Source organism: Geotrypetes seraphini, chromosome 4 (genome assembly GCF_902459505.1).
Source record: "Geotrypetes seraphini chromosome 4, aGeoSer1.1, whole genome shotgun sequence".
In the NCBI taxonomy this organism is placed as follows: domain Eukaryota; kingdom Metazoa; phylum Chordata; class Amphibia; order Gymnophiona; family Dermophiidae; genus Geotrypetes; species Geotrypetes seraphini.
The window spans coordinates 127,599,020-127,620,451 of record NC_047087.1 but is presented as its reverse complement, the minus strand read 5'-3'; the positions used below and the strand labels follow the sequence as shown (position 1 = coordinate 127,620,451).

Here is a 21,432-nt window from a genome sequence, read left to right as displayed (position 1 = left end):
GGGGAATTACCAGCAAACAGCAAAAAGGAACAATAAAAGTTATTAATACCTTTCTAGAATGGTGCTCGGAATCCGAAGATGGAATAAGAAAGCTCAGCGTGGGGAAAAACCCCTACAGAGACTTTCACTGAATCTATCATTGCACCATCTTGTTTGTTAGAAAAGGTAATTGAAATAACTTCATAAAGTAACAAGTGATTCTTAAATCACCATGAAGTGAAAATAATGTCCAATGTCTTATAAATACAAAAAATGGTGTAAGCAAAAGACTTAACTTCAATGTCTCTGCAGCGATAGTCCGGCGGGGTTCTGACGCGTTTCGCCAAACTGGCTTCCTCAGAGAACCCGCTGTGCTGTGTGCGACCTCAAAATGTAAGTCCTCCTAATTCAAAGGGGAAAAAAATCCCGTGTTCTATGACGTGTTCTATGACGTCCTATGACGAGATTTTTTTCCCCTTTGAATTAGGAGGACTTACATTTTGAGGTCGCACACAGCACAGCGGGTTCTCTGAGGAAACCAATTTGGTGAAACGCGTCAGAACCCCGCCGGACTATCGCTGCAGAGACATTGAAGTTAAGTCTTTTGCTTACACCATTTTTTGTATTTATATGACATTGGACATTATTTTCACTTCATGGTGATTTAAGAATCACTTGTTACTTTATGAAGTTATTTCAATTACCTTTTCTAACAAACAAGATGGTGCAATGATAGATTCAATGAAAGTCTCTGTAGGGGTTTTTCCCCACGCTGAGCTTTCTTATTCCATCTTCGGATTCTGAGCGCCATTCTAGAAAGGTATTAATAACTTTTATTGTTCCTTTTTGCTGTTTGCTGTTATTTCCACCTTGGAACAATATCTAGTTTACCCATTCACCCAGTTGTTGATATTGGCCTTCAGGGGGGGACATGCAAGCCTTCAGGAATGGGGTGTAGGCCTTCAGGAGGGGACATGCAGGCCTTCAGGGGTGGGGTGTAGGCCTTCAGGAGGGGACATGCAGGCCTTCAGGGGTGGGGTGTAGGCATTCAGGGGGGTGCAGACATTCAGGGCAGGGGGCCCTGGTGTAGAAGTACACAGAGGCAGGGAGGGAAGGGGGGTTCAAAGAGACATGAATATGCTGGACTTTGGGGGAAAGAAATGGGTCTAAAAACAGAGGAGAGGGAGAGAGATGGTGGACAATGGAATTTAGGGATGAAAGGTACAGAAAGGGGAGATGGTGGATCCTGGGGTATTGGGGAAGGAGGGAGAGATGCTGGATCAAAGGGTAGTTGAGAAAAGGTGGATCTGTGGATGGAGACAAAAAAAAGGAAAGACGCCAGATCTCCGGGAGAGGGAAGGGAAACGGAAGGGGAGGACAGAGATAGAAGATGGATGGTTAGCACGGAGAAAGAAGAAAGAAGGAGACCCTGGCAAGCAAGTTATCAGAAGACAACCAGAGCCTGGGACCAACAAGATTTGAATAATGACCAGATAACAAAAGGTAGAAAAACTAATTTTATTTTCTGTTTTGTGATTACAATATGTCAGATTTGAAAAGTGTATCCTGCCAGAGCTGGTGTTAGACCGCAAACATGAGCTAGGATTTAACAGAGAGAAGAAAAGTCTTTTTTGTTTGTTTATTTTGTTTATACCATGGTGCCAGTGTGGTTAGGAGAGGACAAAGGAGGTGAAAAGGCTATAAAAGGGGTGAAGAGGCTATAAAATAAACCCACCAGGATGTTTTAAAAAAACACCAATTGGGCAGGAAAATCGAATCAAAAAATCGATTCAATAGGCTGAATCAAATCGAATCAAAATTTATTAATTTTTTTCCCTGAATCGGGCAGCACTACCCTCCAGTTGTGGATGCTTCCGTCGAACCTCTCTCGAGGTTTCCCCTTCCAGCTGCTGCCGCCTCCGAAACTTTTCATCATAGATGTCTCAATGCTTTGCTGTGTAGTAGAGAATGACATGGGGAAAAATTCTGTCCCCGTCCCTGGACCACATCCCCTTCACTACCCCGCCCCGCCGTCCCTTTCACCGCCCTGTCCCCTTCACCGCCCCGTCCCCGCCATCCCTTTCACCGCCCTGTCCCCTTCACCACCCCATTCCCGCCGTCCTGTTCCCGCAGCATCCATACAAGCCTAAGTAGTGCAATATTTAGCTTATTCCTTCCTTATAAATCAAAGTTCTGGCTGCTGAACTAGAGAAAGATATGTTCAGCTGGCAGGGCTTTGTTTATAAATTTTTATAAACACAATTAATATACTACTTTATCCTAAAGCAAAATAAGTAAATAGAAAACTTTTTTCCACCTTTGTTGTCTGGTTTCTGCTTCCCTCATCTTCTCATTCAATTCCTTCCATCCACTGTCTGCCGTCTCTCTGCATCTTCCATTTGCTCTGTTACTGTGCCTCTCCCTTCACTCCCCCCCCTAATTGGTCTGGCACCCATCTTCTTCCTTCCGTTCCCCCATATTCTGGCATCTCTGTCTTCTCCCCACTCTCTGTTCCTCATTTCCCTTCAGCGTCTTCTCTCCACTCTCTCTTCCCCATTTCCCAGTATCTTCTCCCTACTCTCTCTTCCCCCATTTTCCAGCATCTTCTCCCTACTCTCTGTTCCCCCATTTCCCAGCATCTTCTCCCTACTCTCTCTCTTCCCCATTTCCCAGCGTCTTCTCCCCTCTCTTTCTTCCCCAGTTCCCTTTAGGCTTCTTCAGCATCTTCTCCTCTCCATCCTCCCACCCCCAGCACCCTTTGCACGGTCCAGCAGCTCCCTCCCGCCGGCCAACCATGCATTTTCCTCCCTTTCCCTTTCTCTTGTGGAGAAACTGGCGATTTCTATAAGGCTATGTGCTATATTACAGCCGATGCCTTGAAGCTGCGTCACGTTGCCTGCTAGAAAAGTCTCCTCCGATGCAACCGGAAACAGGAAGTTGCATCGGAGGAGACTTTTCCAGCATGCAACGCAACGCGACTTCAAGGCTCCAGCTGTAATACAGTGCATAGCCTTATAGAAATCTCAAGTTTCATGCCACAAGAGAAGGTAAGGGAAAGGGAGGGAGGGAGATGCATGGCCGGCCCGCCGGCGGGAGAGAGGGGGCTGTCGGACCGCACCCCCATTCACTGCGCGTGCTCACCGTTCACCGCTCCACGGGACGGTGAATGGCCTTGTCCCCGATCTCGCGGTGACCTTTTTTTTGGTCACCATTTCTGCGGGTTACCCGCAGCTAGCCGCAGGTAACAACCACCGTGTCATTCTCTACTATGGAGCTCATCTTGTTGGCCTCCACACTTAGGGAGTCTGATGGAGATTTCTCTTGAGGAGACTAATCTGAAGTTCCAAGCAATTTGCAATGTTCTCTGCTCATTTCAAGACTGATTTTTGGAATCCAACAGTCCTCATCTGCACTGATAATCAAGTCACCATATTCTACTTGAACAAGCAGGGAGGAATGGGATCTCATCCTCTCTGCACCGAAGCGATACAGATTTGGACTTTGGCAATTGCTCATGGCATGCTTCTCAGAGTAGTTTATTTTGTAGGAAAACAAAACATGTTGGCAGACAAACTCAGTAAACTCCTGCAGCCCCACTAGTAGGGTTTCAACATGTCTTATCTTGCATAAGATCTCCAAATGTAGAAACCTGGAAATAGATCTTTTTGCTTCTCTCTCCTACAACAACAAACTTCTACTTTTCTGCACCAGACTCTATCTACGCTCCCAATCGTTCAGAAACAAATGCTTTCCTAATACACTAGGGAAACAAACTCCTATATATGCATTCCCTCCAATACCTTTCATCAGGAAAACTGTACTGAAACTTTGCCAGGATTGGGGCACCCCGCTGGCCATGTCGACCATGGTTCCTTCTTCAACTCTCAATTCAGGAACCCTACAAATTGTAACTGTTTCCAACATTACTAACACAAAATTAAGGTTCTCTACTTCATCCCAGTGTGGTATCTCTCATAGAAATATAAAAACATGATGGCAGATAAAGGCCAAATGGCCCATCTAGTCTGCCCATCCACAGTAACCATTATCTCTTTCTCTCTCAGAGAGATCCCACGTGCCTATCCCAGGCCCTTTTGAATTCAGACAGTCTCTGTCTCCACCACCTCTTCTGGGAGACTGTTCCATGCATCTACCACTCTTTCTGTAAAAAAAGTATTTCCTTAGATTACTCTGGAGCCTATCACCTCTTAACCTCATTCTATGCCCTCTCATTGCAGAGTTTCCTTTCAAATTAAAGAGACTCAACTCATGCTCATTTACATTTCATAGGTATTTAAATGTCTCTATCATATCTCCCCTCTCCCGCTTTCCTCCAAAGTATACAGATTGAGATCTTTAAGTCTGTCCCCATACGCTTTATGATGAAGACTATATACCATTTTAGTAGCCTTCCTCTGGACCAACTTCATCCTTTTTATATCTTTTTGAAAGTATAGCCTCCAGAATTGTACACAATATTCTAAATAAGGTCTCACCAAAGTCTTATACTTTTGCCGCGTGGCCAAAGGGGCAGGACATGCCTCTTTGGAGTCCCTTCGGAGCCAGGAGGAGCGAGGAGCAGCTGGGAAGAAAGTATAGGAAAACGGAAAGCCAAGATTACTTCTTCTACATCTTTAAATGTAACTGGACCAATGGATCGTCATCTATCTGTATTAACTGGAATACCTCTAGAAGGTAAGATTGATTTACAATCCCAATCTGCCTCTCTCTCATCTGGTGAACCCACGCCTCCACCTCAACCTCTTACTCATTACCAGAGAAGGCTGATTCCATTTCCCTATCAAGTTCAGATTCAACCTCTCCATTACTTTCTGAGCTGGACCCTAAAAACATATCGAAGGGGGAAAAATCTTTTATGGTGTCTCCTGTTTCAATGTCTACCAGTCCTATTTCTAGGCCTAAGTTGGGCAATAGATCAATTACATTGCAAGATGTCTGGACTGTAGTAAATAGAATTCAGAACTCATTACAGGGCACAGTAGTACAGCTTTGTCAATTAATAACAAATAAAGTGGCTGAGCATGAAGCTCAATTGGCAATAATGGGAAAGAAATTGGATAAAGTGGAAACAACTGTCTCTGTAATGCAATCTTGTGCTGTATCTCAAGTTAAGGATAATACTTTATTATACTTGCAGTTGGAAAAAATGGAAAATGCTAAGAGATCTAGGATCCTCAGATTTCTGAATTTTCCTATATCTCATTACCATTCTCTTTTGGAACTACTAAAAATGTATTTAAAAGACATACTTTGCTATACTCATTTAGAAAATTTTCTCCAGATAATCTTTATTATTTGCCTAGTGGCTCCAAAAAGATTTCAGAAGAAATGGGGAAAGATCAATTAGTGTCAACTGATAGTTTAAATATTTCTCAATTTCTGGAGTCATCGAAAGATTTTATAGCCAAAAGAGCAACATTATTAGTTACTTTTATGACTGAAATAGAAAAACAAGATATTCTTAAATTGTATTTTGTAAACAAAAATGCCCTGTTTTGTGGTCAACGGATAAATATTTTTCCAGATGTCTCTAAACAGACGCAATACAGGAGGAAGCAATTCCTGCAGCTCAAGGCTAGAGCTTTGGGTGTGGGAGCTTCATTTTTTTCTTAAGTTCCCATGTAAATGCTTGGTGACATATCAGAATACTAGATATATTTTTCTTGATCCAGCTCATTTAGAAAACTTTCTTTTAGATAAACCTAAATTGGATATATTGCCTGTAACTAGTGCAGAGGCTAAGATGGAATGAAACGATAATCATTTGCCTGATTCTAGAGTGTATTAGTGTACTGTTGTTTTTATTCTTATGTCTTGTTTTGATATAGAGACTAGGGCAGGAATAGACAGCCTTTAATAATGTGGACTTGATAACATTAGTATTTCATATTTTGATTTATTTCCTTTACAACTGTTTATATTACCTGAATTTGTTATATGTTGTAACAATTAATACATTTATATTAAAAAAAAAAAAAAGAAATGTTATCTCCCTAGCATGCCCTGATGTTACATTTAGCCATTCAATATCGGGGTAGTTGAAATCATCCATTATTATTGTATTACTCTGTTTGTTAGCCTCCCTAATTTCTGATAACATTTCAACATCTGTCTGTTCATTCTGGTTAGTCGATTTGGGCAAGTAATTCTGCAAAATTTGTTTTCTTCATAAGCACCAACTTTCCCTCCAACCTTTTTTGTTTTGCCTAGCTCATGTTCATTGCAACCCTCTTTTTACCTGCTTGTCCTCGGAGAAAGCCAAGATACTTATCTCTAGCAGGTGCTATCCAAGGACATTAGGTATATATTCACAGCCCGCCCTCCTCTCCTATCTGATTTCAGTTGGGAAAGCACCGACATATGTGCGATATAGGCAATGTCTTACGATTTAATTTCACTTGTACACTTGGTTTATCCCAGGACAAGCAGGCAGCATATTCTCACATGTGGGTGACGTCATCCACGGAGCCCCGACGCGGACAGCTTTTCAAGCAAACTTGATTGAAGATTTCAAGTTTGCTAGTGCTGCACCACGCATGTGTGTGCCTTCCAGATCCACTAGAGGGCGTATACCCACCTCATGGTCCTCAGTTCTTAGTTTTCCGCTGAGCCAGAAAGCCCTGTCTCTCTTCTCTGCGTTCTTCTAAGTGCCTTTCTGGCACCGCGGCTTCTTTATTTTGTTAGGGAGTCGCTGTGCGTTTGTTAATTGATCGTGTATTTTCTTTGTTTCAAAAAAAAAAAAAAAAAAAAAGGACTTTTTATTGTGTTTCTGCTGGTTCCATCGGCAGGCCCTTCTTGGGCCTCAGCCATGCTGCTAGGCCTCATTTGGCTGCAGCTGTATTTTCTTCTTCCCTGGCCTCTCTCTGGGCTCACCTTGTGTGAGCAGAATGGCCGGGACCCTTTTTCCTTCGTTGGAATCGGACTGAGTAGCTTCGATCCCCGGTAAGTTTTTCTTTCTTTCTTTCTTTCTTCTAGGTGCGTTACCTTGGTAACGCCACCGGCTGAGCCTCAGGCATTCCAGGTATCGAGTGCAATCGTGCCCGCCTCTACGAGACCTTCGATGCGTGCCTCCTTTCATGGGAATACTCATCTCGAGGTTGCCCTTTATGGAGTGTACTGCTGAACCTTTATTACCAGTTTCATTGGTACGGTGCCGACTTCTGAACCTCGACAGACTTCGGTGTGCCTCGACGTCGACTGGGGCTTCGTGCCTCGACGTCGACTGAGGCTTCGTACGTCGACTGAGGCTTCGTGCCTCGACGTCGGCTGAGGCTTCGTGCCTCGACGTCTCCTGGGGCTTCGTGCCTCGACGTCCCTGAGGTTTTGTGCCTCGACGTCGACTGAGGCTTCGTGCCTAGACGTCGACTGAGGCTTCGTGCCTCGACGTCGGCTTAGGCTTCGTGCCTCGACGTCGGCTGAGGCTTCGTGCCTCGACGTCGGCTGAGGCTTCGTGCCTCGACGTCGGCTGAGGCTTCGTGCCTCGACGTCGGCTGAGGCGTCGTGCCTCGACGTCGGCTGAGGCTTCGTGCCTCGACGTCGGCTGAGGCTTCGTGCCTCGACGTCGGCTGAGGCTTCGTGCCTCGACGTCGGCTGAGGCTTCGTGCCTCGACGTCGGCTGAGGCTTCGTGCCTCGACGTCGGCTGAGGCTTCGTGCCTCGGCGTCGGCTGAGGCTTCGTGCCTCGACGTCGGCTGAGGCTTGGTACGTCGGCTGAGGCTTGGTGCCTCGACGTCGGCTGAGGCTTGGTACGTCGGCTGAGGCTTGGTGCCTCGACGTCGGCTGAGGCTTGGTGCCTCACCGCCGCCTGAGGCCTTGTGCCTCGACGTAGAATGCGGCCTTGTGCCTCAACGTTGTCTGAGGCTTTGTGCTTCGACTTTCTGCCTCGACGTCGACTGGGGCTTGGTGTCACGATGTCGACTGAGGCTTGGTGTCTCGACATCGACGGATGCTTTGTACCTTAGACGTCGGCTGAGCCGTGTGCTCTGCGTCGCCTGATGCTTGTGCTTCGACTGAGGCTGGGGGCCTCATTGTCGGCTGGAGCTCTGTGCCTCGTCGTCGACCGAGGCTTCGTGCCTCGCCGTTGACTGGAGCTTTGTGACTTGACGTCGCTTGGGGCTTTGTGCCCTTTGGTTGACTGTGGCCTTGTGCCTCGAAGTCGACTGTGGCTTGGTGCCGCAACGTCGCTAGGGGCTTTATTCTTCGGCATCGGCTGAGGCTTTGGGCCTCGGCGTCGACTGCGGGTTTGCGCCCCGGTTTCGACGGGGGCTTCGTGCCTCGACTTCGTCTGTGGCTCTGTGCCTCGGCGTCTCCGGCTCCTATTCGAGAGGGTTCCCCGTTTTCGGTTCATTCCGGGCAGCCATGACGGATTCTTGCAGTGCGGAGTTTGGTTTCCTGGAGGAGACTCTCTCCCTGCTCCGGCTCTATTGCTCCCGCCATGCGTCATCTCGCTTGGCGCAGAGTGTGGCTGAGGTTCCGAACCTCCAGGATCGTCTCGCCACTTTTACTTGCGTGAGTACTGCGTTTCTTGAGGCCTCTCTTACGGAGGCCACTAACCGCCTTTCAGAACGCGACCGGTCCTTTGCCTATCGGGACGCCTTCAGCTGAATCCCTTCTGCCTTGGTGGTTTGGACTCCTTCTCCGGAGGGGCCCTCCGGATACCTTTCTTGTGTTATCTCGGCCTCCTTCGCAGCAGCCGCAATAGCTGCAGCAGCGCCGGGTTATGGTCCAGCCGCCGGCTTCGGCAACTCCTGGCCGTCTTTTTGACTATTCTTGCATAGCCTCCGGGCTGCTCTCTTTCTGGGGATTCCTCCCCTCCCTTCGGAAGGGGTGTCACCGGGTCTACGCACTGGGAGTATAGCCTCGCCTCTGTCGGTTGGGCGTTCCCATCCTCCCATCTGCGTCTGGTCCTGGCCCTTCGTGACCTGCACTAGTTTCTGGTCTGGGAGCGGTTCAGACTCTGTCCGCCCCAGTCTCGGGAGTCCGTCGGGGCGGACCTGGACCCAGTTTGTCTGCGCTCCTTCTTGTCTCGGCCTCAGGGGGAGGGCCTTATTTGTTTATACCGGACGATGGCCCCTCTGTCCTCGGTCCGCCTCCAGTCTGTTCTGCCTCTGCCTCGGCAGGCCGCCTGTCTGCGCCTGAGTCAGCTGGTGTCTCAGCGGTCTTCGGCCTCGGCCGAGCTGATGCTGATGCTTTGGGATCATGGGTCTCCACAGTTCATGTCCCGATGTTCGCCTGGTTTCCTCTTTGTGTTCCCCGCTGGACCCGAGCATCTCAGTGATGGCAGGATCGGGTTCCCGCTTCCCAGCGCTTTTGTGGTGCGCTGGTTTCGTTGGTGGGCCCGCCCGCCTCTTCGTATCCCCGCATCAGAAGGTTCTGCCGATGGACTCCTCGGCATCGGCTTAGGGGCGCTACACGATGTCCTTCGGACTCGGGGTCTTTGGTCGGGTGCGGACCGTTGCAGCCGCATCAATCTGCTGAAGCTCTGGGCCATTTACAATGCCGTGGTGGATTTTCGTTGTTGGTTGCGGGATTGCGGGGTCCTGGTGCGTCCCGACATCCCGGTGGCGATGTATTCTGTGACCAAGCCAGGGTGTACAGGTTCCCTGTTACTTTGCAGGGAAGCCCTTCGTCATTGGAGGGGGAGTTACACCACTACTTCTTTCTTTGGGTGGTGTATTTCCGGGGCGAGCAGCATTGTCTGGTGGACACGTTGAGTCGCCTTTTTCGGCCGCATGAATGGTCGCTCCATTCTCAGACTCTGCGGCATGTGGTTGTTTGGTGGGGAACCCCACAGGTAGTTCTGTTCGCTTTGCCCCTCACTCACTGGTTGCCTCGATATTGCTCGAGGATGTTCTCCCGGGTTCGCATCAAGGTGGATGCTTTCCTTCTCGATTGGATGGGCAGGTTCCTCTATGTGTTCCCTCCCTTTACTCTGATTCTCAGGTCTTTGATACACCTCCTGTCGGTCTGCGCCACCATGATCTTGATGGCTCCTCTGTGGCCCTGGCAGCTGTGGTTCTCCCTGCTCCTCCAGCATGTCAGGGAGCCTCTGTTCCTACCTATGCTCCCTTCTCTGCTGTCTCAGGGTTGAGGTTTCTGTTGCATTCCAATCTGCAGTCTCTACACTTATCAGCTTAGTTCCTCGCAACGTGCCTCCCTCCTTCTGTTTCTCTCAAGTCGGTGGGGGTGTTTTCGAGGCCTCTCGAAAGATCTCCACTCGGCAATGCTATTCCCAGAAATGGTCCTGATTTGCTGCGTGGTGTGCTGAGCACCGCATGGATCCGCTCTCGGCCTCCTTGCCTTCAGTGCTGGTTTATCTGTTTCACTTGTCTCGGTCTGGTCTCAAATCGACATCTATTCGAGCCCACCTCTGTGCTTTTGCTGCCTTTCATTGGCCGCTTGATGGGACGCTGCTCTCCGTCCATCCGACGGTTTCCCGCTTTATGAGGGATCTCTTCAATGTACATCCTCCGCTCAAAGCCCCTCCGGTGGTTTGGGATCTTTGTGTGGTCCTGACTCAATTGGTGATACCTCCATTTGATTCCATTGATAAAGCTCTTTTGAATTACTTCACCTGGCAGGTGGTATTCCTGGTTGCTCTCATATCTGCTCGCAGAGTCAGTGAGCTGCAAGCTCTGGTTGCGGACCCGTCTTTTCCTGTATTTCTTCATGACACGGTGGTCCTGCGTACTCAACCCCAGTTCTTGCCCAAGGTGGTTTCGGACTTTCCTCTCAATCATTCCATTGTTCTTCTGGTCTCTTTTCCAAAGCCCCACTCGCCTCCTGGCGAGGTGGCGCTTTACACACTTGACTGTAAGAGGGTGTTGGCTTTTTATTTCAACGCACTCAGTCTCCTCAGACGGTTCCTCAATTGTTTTTGTCCCTCGACCCTAATCGGTTAGGACGCCCAGTTTCCAAGCGCAACTTGTCCAACTGGTTGGCTGCTTGTATTTCCTTTTGCTACGCTCAGGCTGGTCTCGCGCTGCATGGTCGAGTCGCGGGACATAAGTCCGAGCGATGGCGGCTTCTGTAGCTTTCCTCAGGTCGACGCCTATCGAGGAGATTTGCAAGGCTGCCACTTGGTCTTTGGTTCATACTTTCACCTCCCACTACTGCCTGGATACTCTGTCCAGGAGCGACGGCCGGTTGGGCCAGTCGGTTTTGCGTAATCTGTTTTCTTGAATTGCCAACTTCCCTCTGTCCCTTTTTTGGTTAGCTTGGAGGTCACCCACATGTGAGAATATGCTGCCTGCTTGTCCTGGGATAAAGCACAGTTACTTACCGTAACAGGTGTTATCCAGGGACAGCAGGCAGATATTCTCACAACCCGCCCACCTCCCCGGGGTTGGCTTCTTTGCTAGCTATCTGAACTGAGGACCATGAGGTGGGTATGCGCCCTCTAGTGGATCAGGAAGGCACACACATGCGTGGTGCAGCACTAGCAAACTTGAAATCTTCAATCAAGTTTGCTTGAAAAGCTGTCCGCATCAGGGCTCCGTGGATGACGTCACCCACATGTGAGAATATCTGCCTGCTGTCCCTGGATAACACCTGTTACGGTAAGTAACTGTGCTATGTGTCTGTACCGGATTCCGTGGATGACATCACCCATCTGTGAAAATATGGTCCTTGAGAGAACACCTGCTGGAGGTGAGTAACTTTACTTTATGTACTGGTTACATGTATAGGAGTATCTATTTTTGAAAACAAATATTAGTGGGTCAAAAGGGACACACAAACTGTATTATGAGATGTCGACATAATTGTTTGTTAGCCATTTTAGAAACACATGTTTGTTTTTCTTGAAACTATCACAATGCATGGTATACTTTGCTAGTTTCCCTTTTGGAGGAGGAGGGGGGAGACGGCAACAATGACATTCATAAGGAAATTAAGGAGATTGATTCCAAATTCATTATTTGTTTCTATAGGTTTTCTAAATCCAAGCTTAATAGACATCCAATCACCACCCAATATTGGTCTTCGTCGCAACGGTCAGGTTGAGGGTGTTCGTCAAATGCATCAGAATGCACCAAGAAGTCAGATAGCCACAGAGCGGGACCTACAAGCCTGGAAACGAAGAGTGGTTGTACCTGAAATTCCACCTTATATAAACAGGTATTTAGTGATAAGCAGATGAATGTTCTTTTCCTATGGATATGTAAAATTTTCCTTCATCTTTATCCTTTCTAGAATGCAGAATGCTAAATCTAAATGGTTTAACTTGGATTTGTGATCTATTAATATACAGTTGAAGGAGTAATGTGGGAAATTATTTTTTAAACACATTTTGTTTATCTTTACTATTAACTTTACACATATTCTGATATCTGAACAATACTTTAAAAAGAATCCAATTAAAGTAATGTTACAGCCCTCAGATCTAGTTATGAGCCATCTCCAGCAGTTAAAAACTTGTCCCTAAGCTCCTATTGCCCCCTCCCCCCCTCCAAATGCTTCAAACATTTAACATCGAGCCCTGCTGTGAGAGTAAGAACAATCATGTGGACAAATAGTTTAGACAGTTCCCCATTCTCCAAAGACAAGCAGGATGCTGTATTCATTCACACTGATGGGTTATGTCACCAATGGAACCAAAACACAGAGATACTCCCAGCATTTAATTTTTAAAAAAAATTCTTTAAAGTTCTTTATTTTAAACTCCAGGCAAACATAACAAATGACACTGAAGCATTCCTCAAACAATACTCCATATCAGCACTTGAACATTTCCAGTGTAATAGGTATGGTATGCTGAACTTTAGGGTACTCTGTCCATTCTCGTGAGCAATCACAGCTTTTGAAATCTCCTCCTTCTCCCTGGAATCTGCCCCCTTTAGTTTCTCTTTCTGTAGGTGAACATGAAAGATGTCTTTTAATTTGTTCAGTCTATTTCTTTTCTTATTTTGCAATAGTTTTGCAGTTTTTTGTTTTAGTTGTGGTCTTTTTTGTGAAATCATAGATCCCTTTTGTTAAGGGTCTACTCTACCTGCATGGAGAGGAGCAGATTTTAAATCTGCAGCTGGCAGGTGTATCCTTCAGGGACCTGTTTTCAGCCAGCTTGCTGAATATAAGTGGAGCTTGAGGTCCATTCCCCTGGTATTTACTCACCCCTTTGACTTGGTCAGAGGCTGGAGTGCAGGCTGTTAGGTGCTACGGTGCCAGCTGCATTTAGTCTCCCCCCACTTTTCATGAGAGGTTGGGGGGTTGAGGGTCAGTCTGTGGAGATCTGACAGATAGCCTGAAGATCCCAGTGAAATGGCTGAGCGACTGGAAGCAGAGGACCTCTCCTAGAACAGCTACATCTGAGAGGCGCTAAAGCAGGCAGCTGCAGCACCTTTTCCCCAGCACATAGTCTGTGAGTAAGGCTGTGGGAGAAATTGGGAGGTCTTCAAAGCTGTTTTTAACTGATTCTACTGATAGGATCTTGGTTCACCTTCCCTAAAATCCTGGGTTATTTTTAAGGTTTATAGTCAGCCCTAAGGTAATTTTAAGCTGTTTTTACTGCTGAAATACACCAGCAGCGACCATCTTGGTTTTTACTGATTATTATTATTTATTTTTTCTTAGTTCTCAAACTTCTCCAAAACACCTTGTTTTGCTTCCAAAGTGCCAAGGATGGAGTCCTCTGACTGTAATGCCTCTATATCATGCCTTGTTTGTGAAGGATGGGTGTTGGAAGAGCGCCCTTGTGATACATGTCTCATCGAGTGAAGCGGGAAGTCAGGAATTTCAGGTTTAACTCCCACGCGGCCTCTGGCGCATGTCTTTTTAGCCTGTTAGGGGAGCGAACATATCCCCAGGAGCCCCTGAATAGCAGCACGGGATGCTGAACTAGCACAGAGACTCTGCAGCCATAGAAGAGACATCTCATCCCTTCTAAAGGGGAAGAGTTATTTACTAGGGCCTTTACACCAGAGTTAATTAATCTGCTCTGGCAAGCTTGTGAACATGGCCAAAATACGCAATTTAGATCTGCTGAAGATCAAGATTCAACACGCGCCTCGGAGCACTACTTCAATGGGAGTAGAGTTCCTCCCTGATTGTCAGTCGGATAAGGATTCAGAGGACGAAAGTTCAATCCCCTGTCTCAAAACAAGACTTTCTTGATGGGAGATTCGGCCTCCTATATTGAGGATCAGGATAGTGTCCCAGCTGCGGACCCGGGAGAGGTCAGTGTTCTCTTTTGAGCGCGGTCAAATCTCAGACCACTTTCCTTCCATTGCACCTAGACATGAAACTCCTGATTACAAATCCCTGAGAGATCCTGGAAGTTTCCCTCAAGGGGGTGAAAGCCATGCCTAGGCTGTTACATCTGGATCAGAGAGTTCGAGCAAATATTTGCTATGCCAATGGTAGACTTCTTGGTGGCACAGATTACTAAACGCACATCCTTACCCAATGAGGGAGGAGTCATGCTGAAGGATACACAGAACTGCAGAGTGGATATGCTCCTCACGAGGCAGTTTGAGACTATGGCCTTAGGAGTGGAAACCGCTGCTAAGTTTCCATTAATCAGTGACCTCACACAACAACCCAGTTTGCAGTATAATTGATATATTTATTAGTAATCATTTATTCTCCACTTGACTGGTTGTGTGGCTCCATGTACCCCACCGACATTCTCTGTCCTTCTTGAGAGGGGGGGGAGAGCCTGCAGAGAGGGGGCAGGATGCACCCCTTCATCTGTGCCAGTGCTCCTGGCTGCGTTTCCCACTGTGCCTGGAGGCAGAGAAAGAGGAGTGATAATGCCTCTTGAGTGGGCTTCTCCTGCTGTACTGCCTATTGTATATTAAACTGTACAGCGCTGCATATGCCTTTCAGTGCTATAGAAATCATAAATAGTAGCAGAGTCCCTCATGCTGGCTGGAAAAGCATCTGAAGTGCAGTGAACTGCTCTTTAGGCTGAGGAGTTTCAAACCCCCACCTTTGGAGAGGCGTGGTCTGACATGCCGCATCACTGATGATATCAGCACCCTGCTGTGAAAGGCAGATTCCTCGTTCCCGACATGAGAGGGGGAGGGGGCGGGGTGGGAGAGATGTGAACCGCAGACTCTGCAGGACCCCAAGAGGGAAAGAAGCATCGAGTTGTTTTTTTTTTCCAGCATGTCCTTTACAAGCTGAACTCTGGGGCAGCATGTCTCCTGCTGGTGGGAGAGGTCTGCAGGTCCTCTCCAAGGGAAAGAAGCAAGGGAGTTTCTTTCTCCTTAAATTCAGATTGGGAGGAGGGTGGGGCAGAGCCCTCGGGGCTGCAAAAAATTATCAGAGGTTTTCCCAAAAACAAGCAGATAGGACTTACCTTTGGGGCTGGAGGGGGAACCCCGATCGGCTCCCTGCAGAGGCTGCCTGTATGCGGCAGCATGCAGTCTGGAGGGCGAAAACCCCAATCTGCTGATTGCAGAGGCTGGCTTTACGCAGCAGCATGCAAAAACTCCGGGGGAGATCTCTCAGTCTGGTGAGACTCCTATCAGAAATTCTAGCTCCTTCCAATCCTTCCGTAAACGCTTGAAAACTTGGCTCTTCTCAAAAATCTAATCTCCTCCTGTTCTCTAGTACCCTGCCCCTCTCTATCCTCTCAGTCCCTCTCCTATACCCCTTCTTTGTAATTCCTTTCCTCTTAACCTCTGTAAACCGTACCGAGCTCTGCGCATGCGGAGATGGTGCGGTATACAAACCTAATGGTTTAGTTTAGTTTAGTTTATCGGCTGCCCTGCAGAGGCTGGCTATAAACGGCAACATGCAGGGACTCTGGGAGATATTTCTCTACCGGGCCGAGTGCAGGCGGGGGGATTAGCTGAGCCAGGGCATCCTGGAGGCTCCTTGCCGCTGTAGCTTGTGGATCCCCCGCTGCTGCATTCCGATGAGGATGGCTGCTGGAGAAAGATTCTCGGACCTCACTTCTCTTCGTGAAGTCTCTCAGTGCCCTCTTCCTTAGCTTGCGTGCACGTGGTGACATGTGCACACAATGCAAGCAACACGGAAACCTCGAGCGCCGGATCCAATCAGTGGGCGCACAATTCATGAGGATCCAGTGTGTTCATCTTTCTCCTGCATCCCAGTCGTTTCTTTAGATGATTCAGGCATCTTCAAGGTGATGAGTAGAAAAGTTGTAATGGAGAGCTGTAGAAAATCCGACCGATGGGAACGGGCGTAAACTAAAGACTGGGGATTAGGGGGAAGCAGGGGAAATGGGTAGGGCTCGGGCATGCTGAGTGGGGCCCGGGCACTGCACGTGCTCAGAGAGAGAGAGAGAGAGAGAGAAAAAATCTCTCTGAGCTATTGGAGAGCTTATCCGCAAATTGGGAGCTGTTGGGACAACACCCATATGTGGCTGACTATCCTGCTGTCCACGGAGAACCTATGTTACAGGTAAGTAACTACACTTTAGTCCATCATTTCTTCCCAACTCTCATCATACTTAGAGAGATTCTCTATTCTTTTACCCTATCAATATGGCTTTCGTCCTAACTTCAGCACCGAATCCCTACTGCCTTCCCTGATTTCAAGGGTTCAACAACTTCACTCTCGAAACAAGTTTGCCGTCCTCCTACATTTTGACTTTTCCGCTGCTTTCGACGTTGTTCACCATGATATTCTTGTTTACCAACTCTCTGAGATAAGTATCAACTCCACAGTCCTAGATTGGTTCTCTAAATTCCTCCGCTCTCGTTCTTACATTGTTAACATGAATGGCACCTCATCCTCCCCCTGGAAACCGAATTGTGGAGTCCCGCAAGGCTCTCCACTATCCCCTATCCTTTTCAACATCTATATGTCCTCCCTAAAACTCCTCCACCTATCCCCTTTTGAAACAATTTACACTTATGCAGACGACATCCTCGTCCTCCTCGAGACTGATTCGAATCTCACCGACCTGTCTAAGAACATATCCTCTTGTATAATGAACCTACAATCCTGGGCCCACACTGTGCAAATGAAATTGAATGAGTCCAAAACTAAGACTTCTTTGGCTCGGTCCAAAACTAGATCACCTACCCACCTCCATCTCACTACCCTTTGGCTCCTCTCTGCAGCTTGAATTCTTGAGCAAGGTCTTGGGCATCATCATTGATTCCACATTGTCCTTCAATGACCACCTCCAATCCTTGGTAAAAAAAATGCTTTATCAGCCTTCACATGCTGAGGAAAGTTAGATCCTGCTTCCATCAAAAACATTTTACCCTCCTTGTCCAATCCATCATCCTCTCCAGATTGGACTATTGCAACTCTATCTACTTAAGCCTAACTAAGAAAAACCTCCACAGACTCCAACGGATTCAGAATGCCGCGACCAAGCTCATCTTCGCTAAAAGTAAATTTGACCATGTCTCCCCGCTCCTGGCCAAGCTCCACTGGCTTCCGATAATTGCCAGGGTCCACTATAAATGCGCCTGTTTAATTTTCAAAATCCTATATGGTATCCTCCCTCCCTTTATCCCTCTTTCTTGGAATTCCTCAAACCCTAATACCACCAGATCCTCCCACAAATTAAAACTATCCTTCCCCTCGCTAAAAGGCATTTCCCACACAGGAAAGCTAGGGACCTCCCTCCACTTCAAAATCACTGAGCTCTGGAACAACCTTACCTCCCCTCTTCGGAACTTGAGCTCTCTCCAAGTTTTCCGCAAACATCTGAAAACCTGGCTTTTCTCAAAAAATGTAAGTCTCCCTCCAACTTAGGAATCAAGGAAACTCTTATATCTTGGCATCCCAAGTCCTGTAAATTTTCTTCACACTTCTACCTCTAACCCTCTGTTGTAGTTCCTTCCTATTTCTCCTACTGTAAACCGCATCGAGCTCTACGAACATGGAGATGATGCGGTATACAAACCTAAGGATTAGATTAGCTTAGAATAATCAGCTTACAGAACAGGTCTCAGCCAATTGAGTTAACAGAACATATACAGAATGCCGGCCTTCCATATATCTGGTGTCTGTCCTGCCTATACATTGGTAAACTGACCTTTTATACATTCTTAACAACCTAGGACCACGTTGGTACAATCTACGTTCTTGATTTCTATTGGACAGTCATAATTATCATTTCATTAATTGGTCAACACATATACCGTATTTTCGCGGATATAACGCGCACCATTGTAAAACGCGCACAGGGGTATAGCGCGCAGAAATCACGATGATATGTACAAAAACTTTTCTATACCGCGCTCAGGCATATAACGCGCATGCTGCCCGACTCTCCTCTGGCCACCCCGACTCTCCTTTCGCCCTCCCCGACTCTCATCTGGTTGCCCCGACTCACCCTGACTTTCGGTGCACTGCCCCGACTCTCCTCTGGTTGCCCCGACTCACCCTGACTTTCGGTGCACTGCCCCGACTCTCCTCTGGTTGCCCCGACTCACCGTTCACCCGCCCTGACTTTCGGTGCACTGCCCCGCCTCTCCGTGCCTGTCCCCCTTGAAGTCCTGTCCCCCCTTGAAGGTCTGCCTGTCCCCCCTTGAAGGTCTGCCTGTCCCCCCTTGAAGTCCTGTCCCCCTTGAAGGTCTGCCTGTCCCCCTTGAAGATCTGCCTGTCCCCCCTTGAAGTCCTGTCCCCATCCTGAAAGCCTGATGCCCCCCCTCGACGTCCGATTCTTCTCCCCCCTCGGCAGGACCACTCGCACCCCCACCCCGAAAGACCGCCGACTCCCCGACAATATTGGGCCAGGAGGGAGCCCAAATCCTCCTGGCCACGGCGACCCCCTAACCCCACCCCGCACTACATTACGGGCAGGAGGGATCCCATGCCCTCCTGCCCTCGACGCAAACCCCCTCCCCCCAACGACCGCCCCCCCCCCAAGAACCTCCGCCCGTCCCAAGCCGACCCGCGACCCCCCTGGCCGACCCCCACGACACCCCCACCCGCCTTCCCCGTACTTTGTGTAGTTGGGCCAGAAGGGAGCCCAAACCCTCCTGGCCACGGCGACCCCCTAACCCCACCCCGCACTACATTACGGGCAGGAGGGATCCCAGGCCCTCCTGCCCTCGACGCAAACCCCCCTCCCTCCAACGACCGCCCCCCCCCAAGAACCTCCGACCGACCCGCGAACCCCCTGGCCGACCCCCCACCCCCCTTCCCCGTACCTTTGGAAGTTGGCCGGACAGACGGGAGCCAAACCCGCCTGTCCGGCAGGCAGCCAACGAAGGAATGAGGCCGGATTGGCCCATCCGTCCTAAAGCTCCGCCTACTGGTGGGGCCTAAGGCGCGTGGGCCAATCAGAATAGGCCCTGGAGCCTTAGGTCCCACCTGGGGGCGCGGCCTGAGACACATGGTCGGGTTTGGCCCATGTGCCTCAGGCCGCGCCCCCAGGTGGGACCTAAGGCTCCAGGGCCTATTCTGATTGGCCCACGCGCCTTAGGCCCCACCAGTAGGCGGAGCTTTAGGACGGATGGGCCAATCCGGCCTCATTCCTTCGTTGGCTGCCTGCCGGACAGGCGGGTTTGGCTCCCGTCTGTCCGGCCAACTTCCAAAGGTACGGGGAAGGGGGGTGGGGGGGTCGGCCAGGGGGGTCGCGGGTCGGTCGGAGGTTCTTGGGGGGGGACGGTCGTTGGAGGGAGGGGGGTTTGCGTCGAGGGCAGGAGGGCCTGGGATCCCTCCTGCCCGTAATGTAGTGCGGGGTGGGGTTAGGGGGTCGCCGTGGCCAGGAGGGTTTGGGCTCCCTTCTGGCCCAACTACACAAAGTACGGGGAAGGCGGGTGGGGGTGTCGTGGGGGTCGGCCAGGGGGGTCGCGGGTCGGCTGAGGGACGGGCGGAGGTTCTTGGGGGGGGGCGGTCGTTGGGGGGAGGGGGTTTGCGTCGAGGGCAGGAGGGCCTGGGATCCCTCCTGCCCGTAATGTAGTGCGGGGTGGGGTTAGGGGGTCGCCGTGGCCAGGAGGGTTTGGGCTCCCTCCTGGCCCGATATTGTTGGGGAGTCGGCGGTCCTTCGGGGTGAGGGTGCGAGTGGTCCTGCCGGGGGGGATGTATCGGACGTCGGGGAGTCGGCCGGGCAAGAGGGCTTGGGCTCCCTCTTGCTCCGATCGTGGATGCGGGTGCGGGTGGGAGCGCGTGCGAGCGGTCGTTCGGGGTGGGGGTGCGAGCGGTCCTGCTGGGGGGGTGAATCGGGCGTCGGGCGGGGTGGGAACTATGTTTAAAAACTTTTGTATACCGCGCTCAGGCATATAACGCGCGAGGGGTATGCGCGGTACGTAAAATCACGTATAACGCGCGCGTTATATCCGCGAAAATACGGTACTTTTCTGAGTCATATTGAAGCATGATGTCCTATTTCCAAATCTGGCTTTCTTAATTTCCCTGACATATGCTCTTTTAATACCAAGGTCAATAATTCCCAAGCATGGCCCTCCCTTATTCTTGAACTTGATTACACAGTTATTAGTTCTTATCCTTGTGGTTGATATAGTTTCTGGTAAGTTAGCTTGGCCTGGAGTTATGTGTTAATTTCCTTTTTCATAAGCTAAATGTTTGTCATTGTCAGTAGATGTTTACCAGTTTCTGAGTGAAAGATGAGCTTCTTATGAAAACTACTTATGCTAGCAGAGAGAGAGGAATATGATTTTCTAGTAGTTTGTTTAGGGTGTTTGGGCTTAATGTATTATTATCATGTCATTGTCAATTTGAGGGTTCACAGTTTCATGGAGGTCTTAGGATCTTCACCTGTACAGGTCTTTTCTCCATCTTTTCCCTTTAATTCTTCCTCATTCCCCTCTTTGAAGCCTGTGAAGACTTCAATATCCAAGGTCAAGATGTAGATGAAGGTCATGGTGGTAAGATGACAAAGTACAGGCATAGGGCCCATGTACTCAAAAAATTAAGCTTGGTAAAATTAAAAGAGCAAGTGTCTAGACCAACCCAAAACTAAGGAGACAATTGCTTCAATATGACTCAGTAAATCATAGAGAAATCAATCATTTGTTAAAGAATTAATACTGTGAAATCAAATATATGCATTTATAAAACGGATCCATAAGTAATTGAGTTTTTCAGTAAATGCTGTTAAATGAAACTTTGCACTTGAGTGTCTTGAGTGTTATTGTATACGGCAGATGTTGGTTCTGTGTGTGGGAGAGAGTGTACAGCCATACACCTGTGAGGATACATAGTTTGATATTCAGGGTTAGTGGAAAGTGGGAGAATGTCACAATATACATGAGCAGATAATAATTGGCGGGATACCTGTTCCGTTGTGGTTTTGAAAAAACTGACAGCAGGGGAGACAGCAAGGAACTATCAGGAAGATAAAACAGATGATGCCAAGGAAAATCAGGATACACCAAAGGGCTTCAATGTTGGGAAACCAGGAGCTAAAACAATCTGATTTGATGCCATTCCAAGTTTGAACTGGGACGTGTGCTACCTCTTTCATTCCATCTGTGATGTCTTTAACTACCTGACCTACTTCATCTATGTGGAGGCAACAATTTGATAAATTAAATTT

At 48.7% G+C, this 21,432-nt stretch overlaps 1 protein-coding gene across 3 annotated transcripts in view; it reads left to right on the top strand.

Moving 5' to 3' along the window:
- The window catches only part of BRWD1 (bromodomain and WD repeat domain containing 1), a 614,838-nt gene that overhangs the window by 336,923 nt on the left and 256,483 nt on the right, over positions 1-21,432 (top strand). For all 3 annotated transcript variants that reach the window (XM_033941455.1, XM_033941456.1, XM_033941457.1), the window contains one exon: positions 11,930-12,116. In XM_033941455.1, the coding sequence (XP_033797346.1) occupies positions 11,930-12,116 (187 nt within the window). The remainder of the gene's footprint in view (positions 1-11,929; positions 12,117-21,432) is intronic.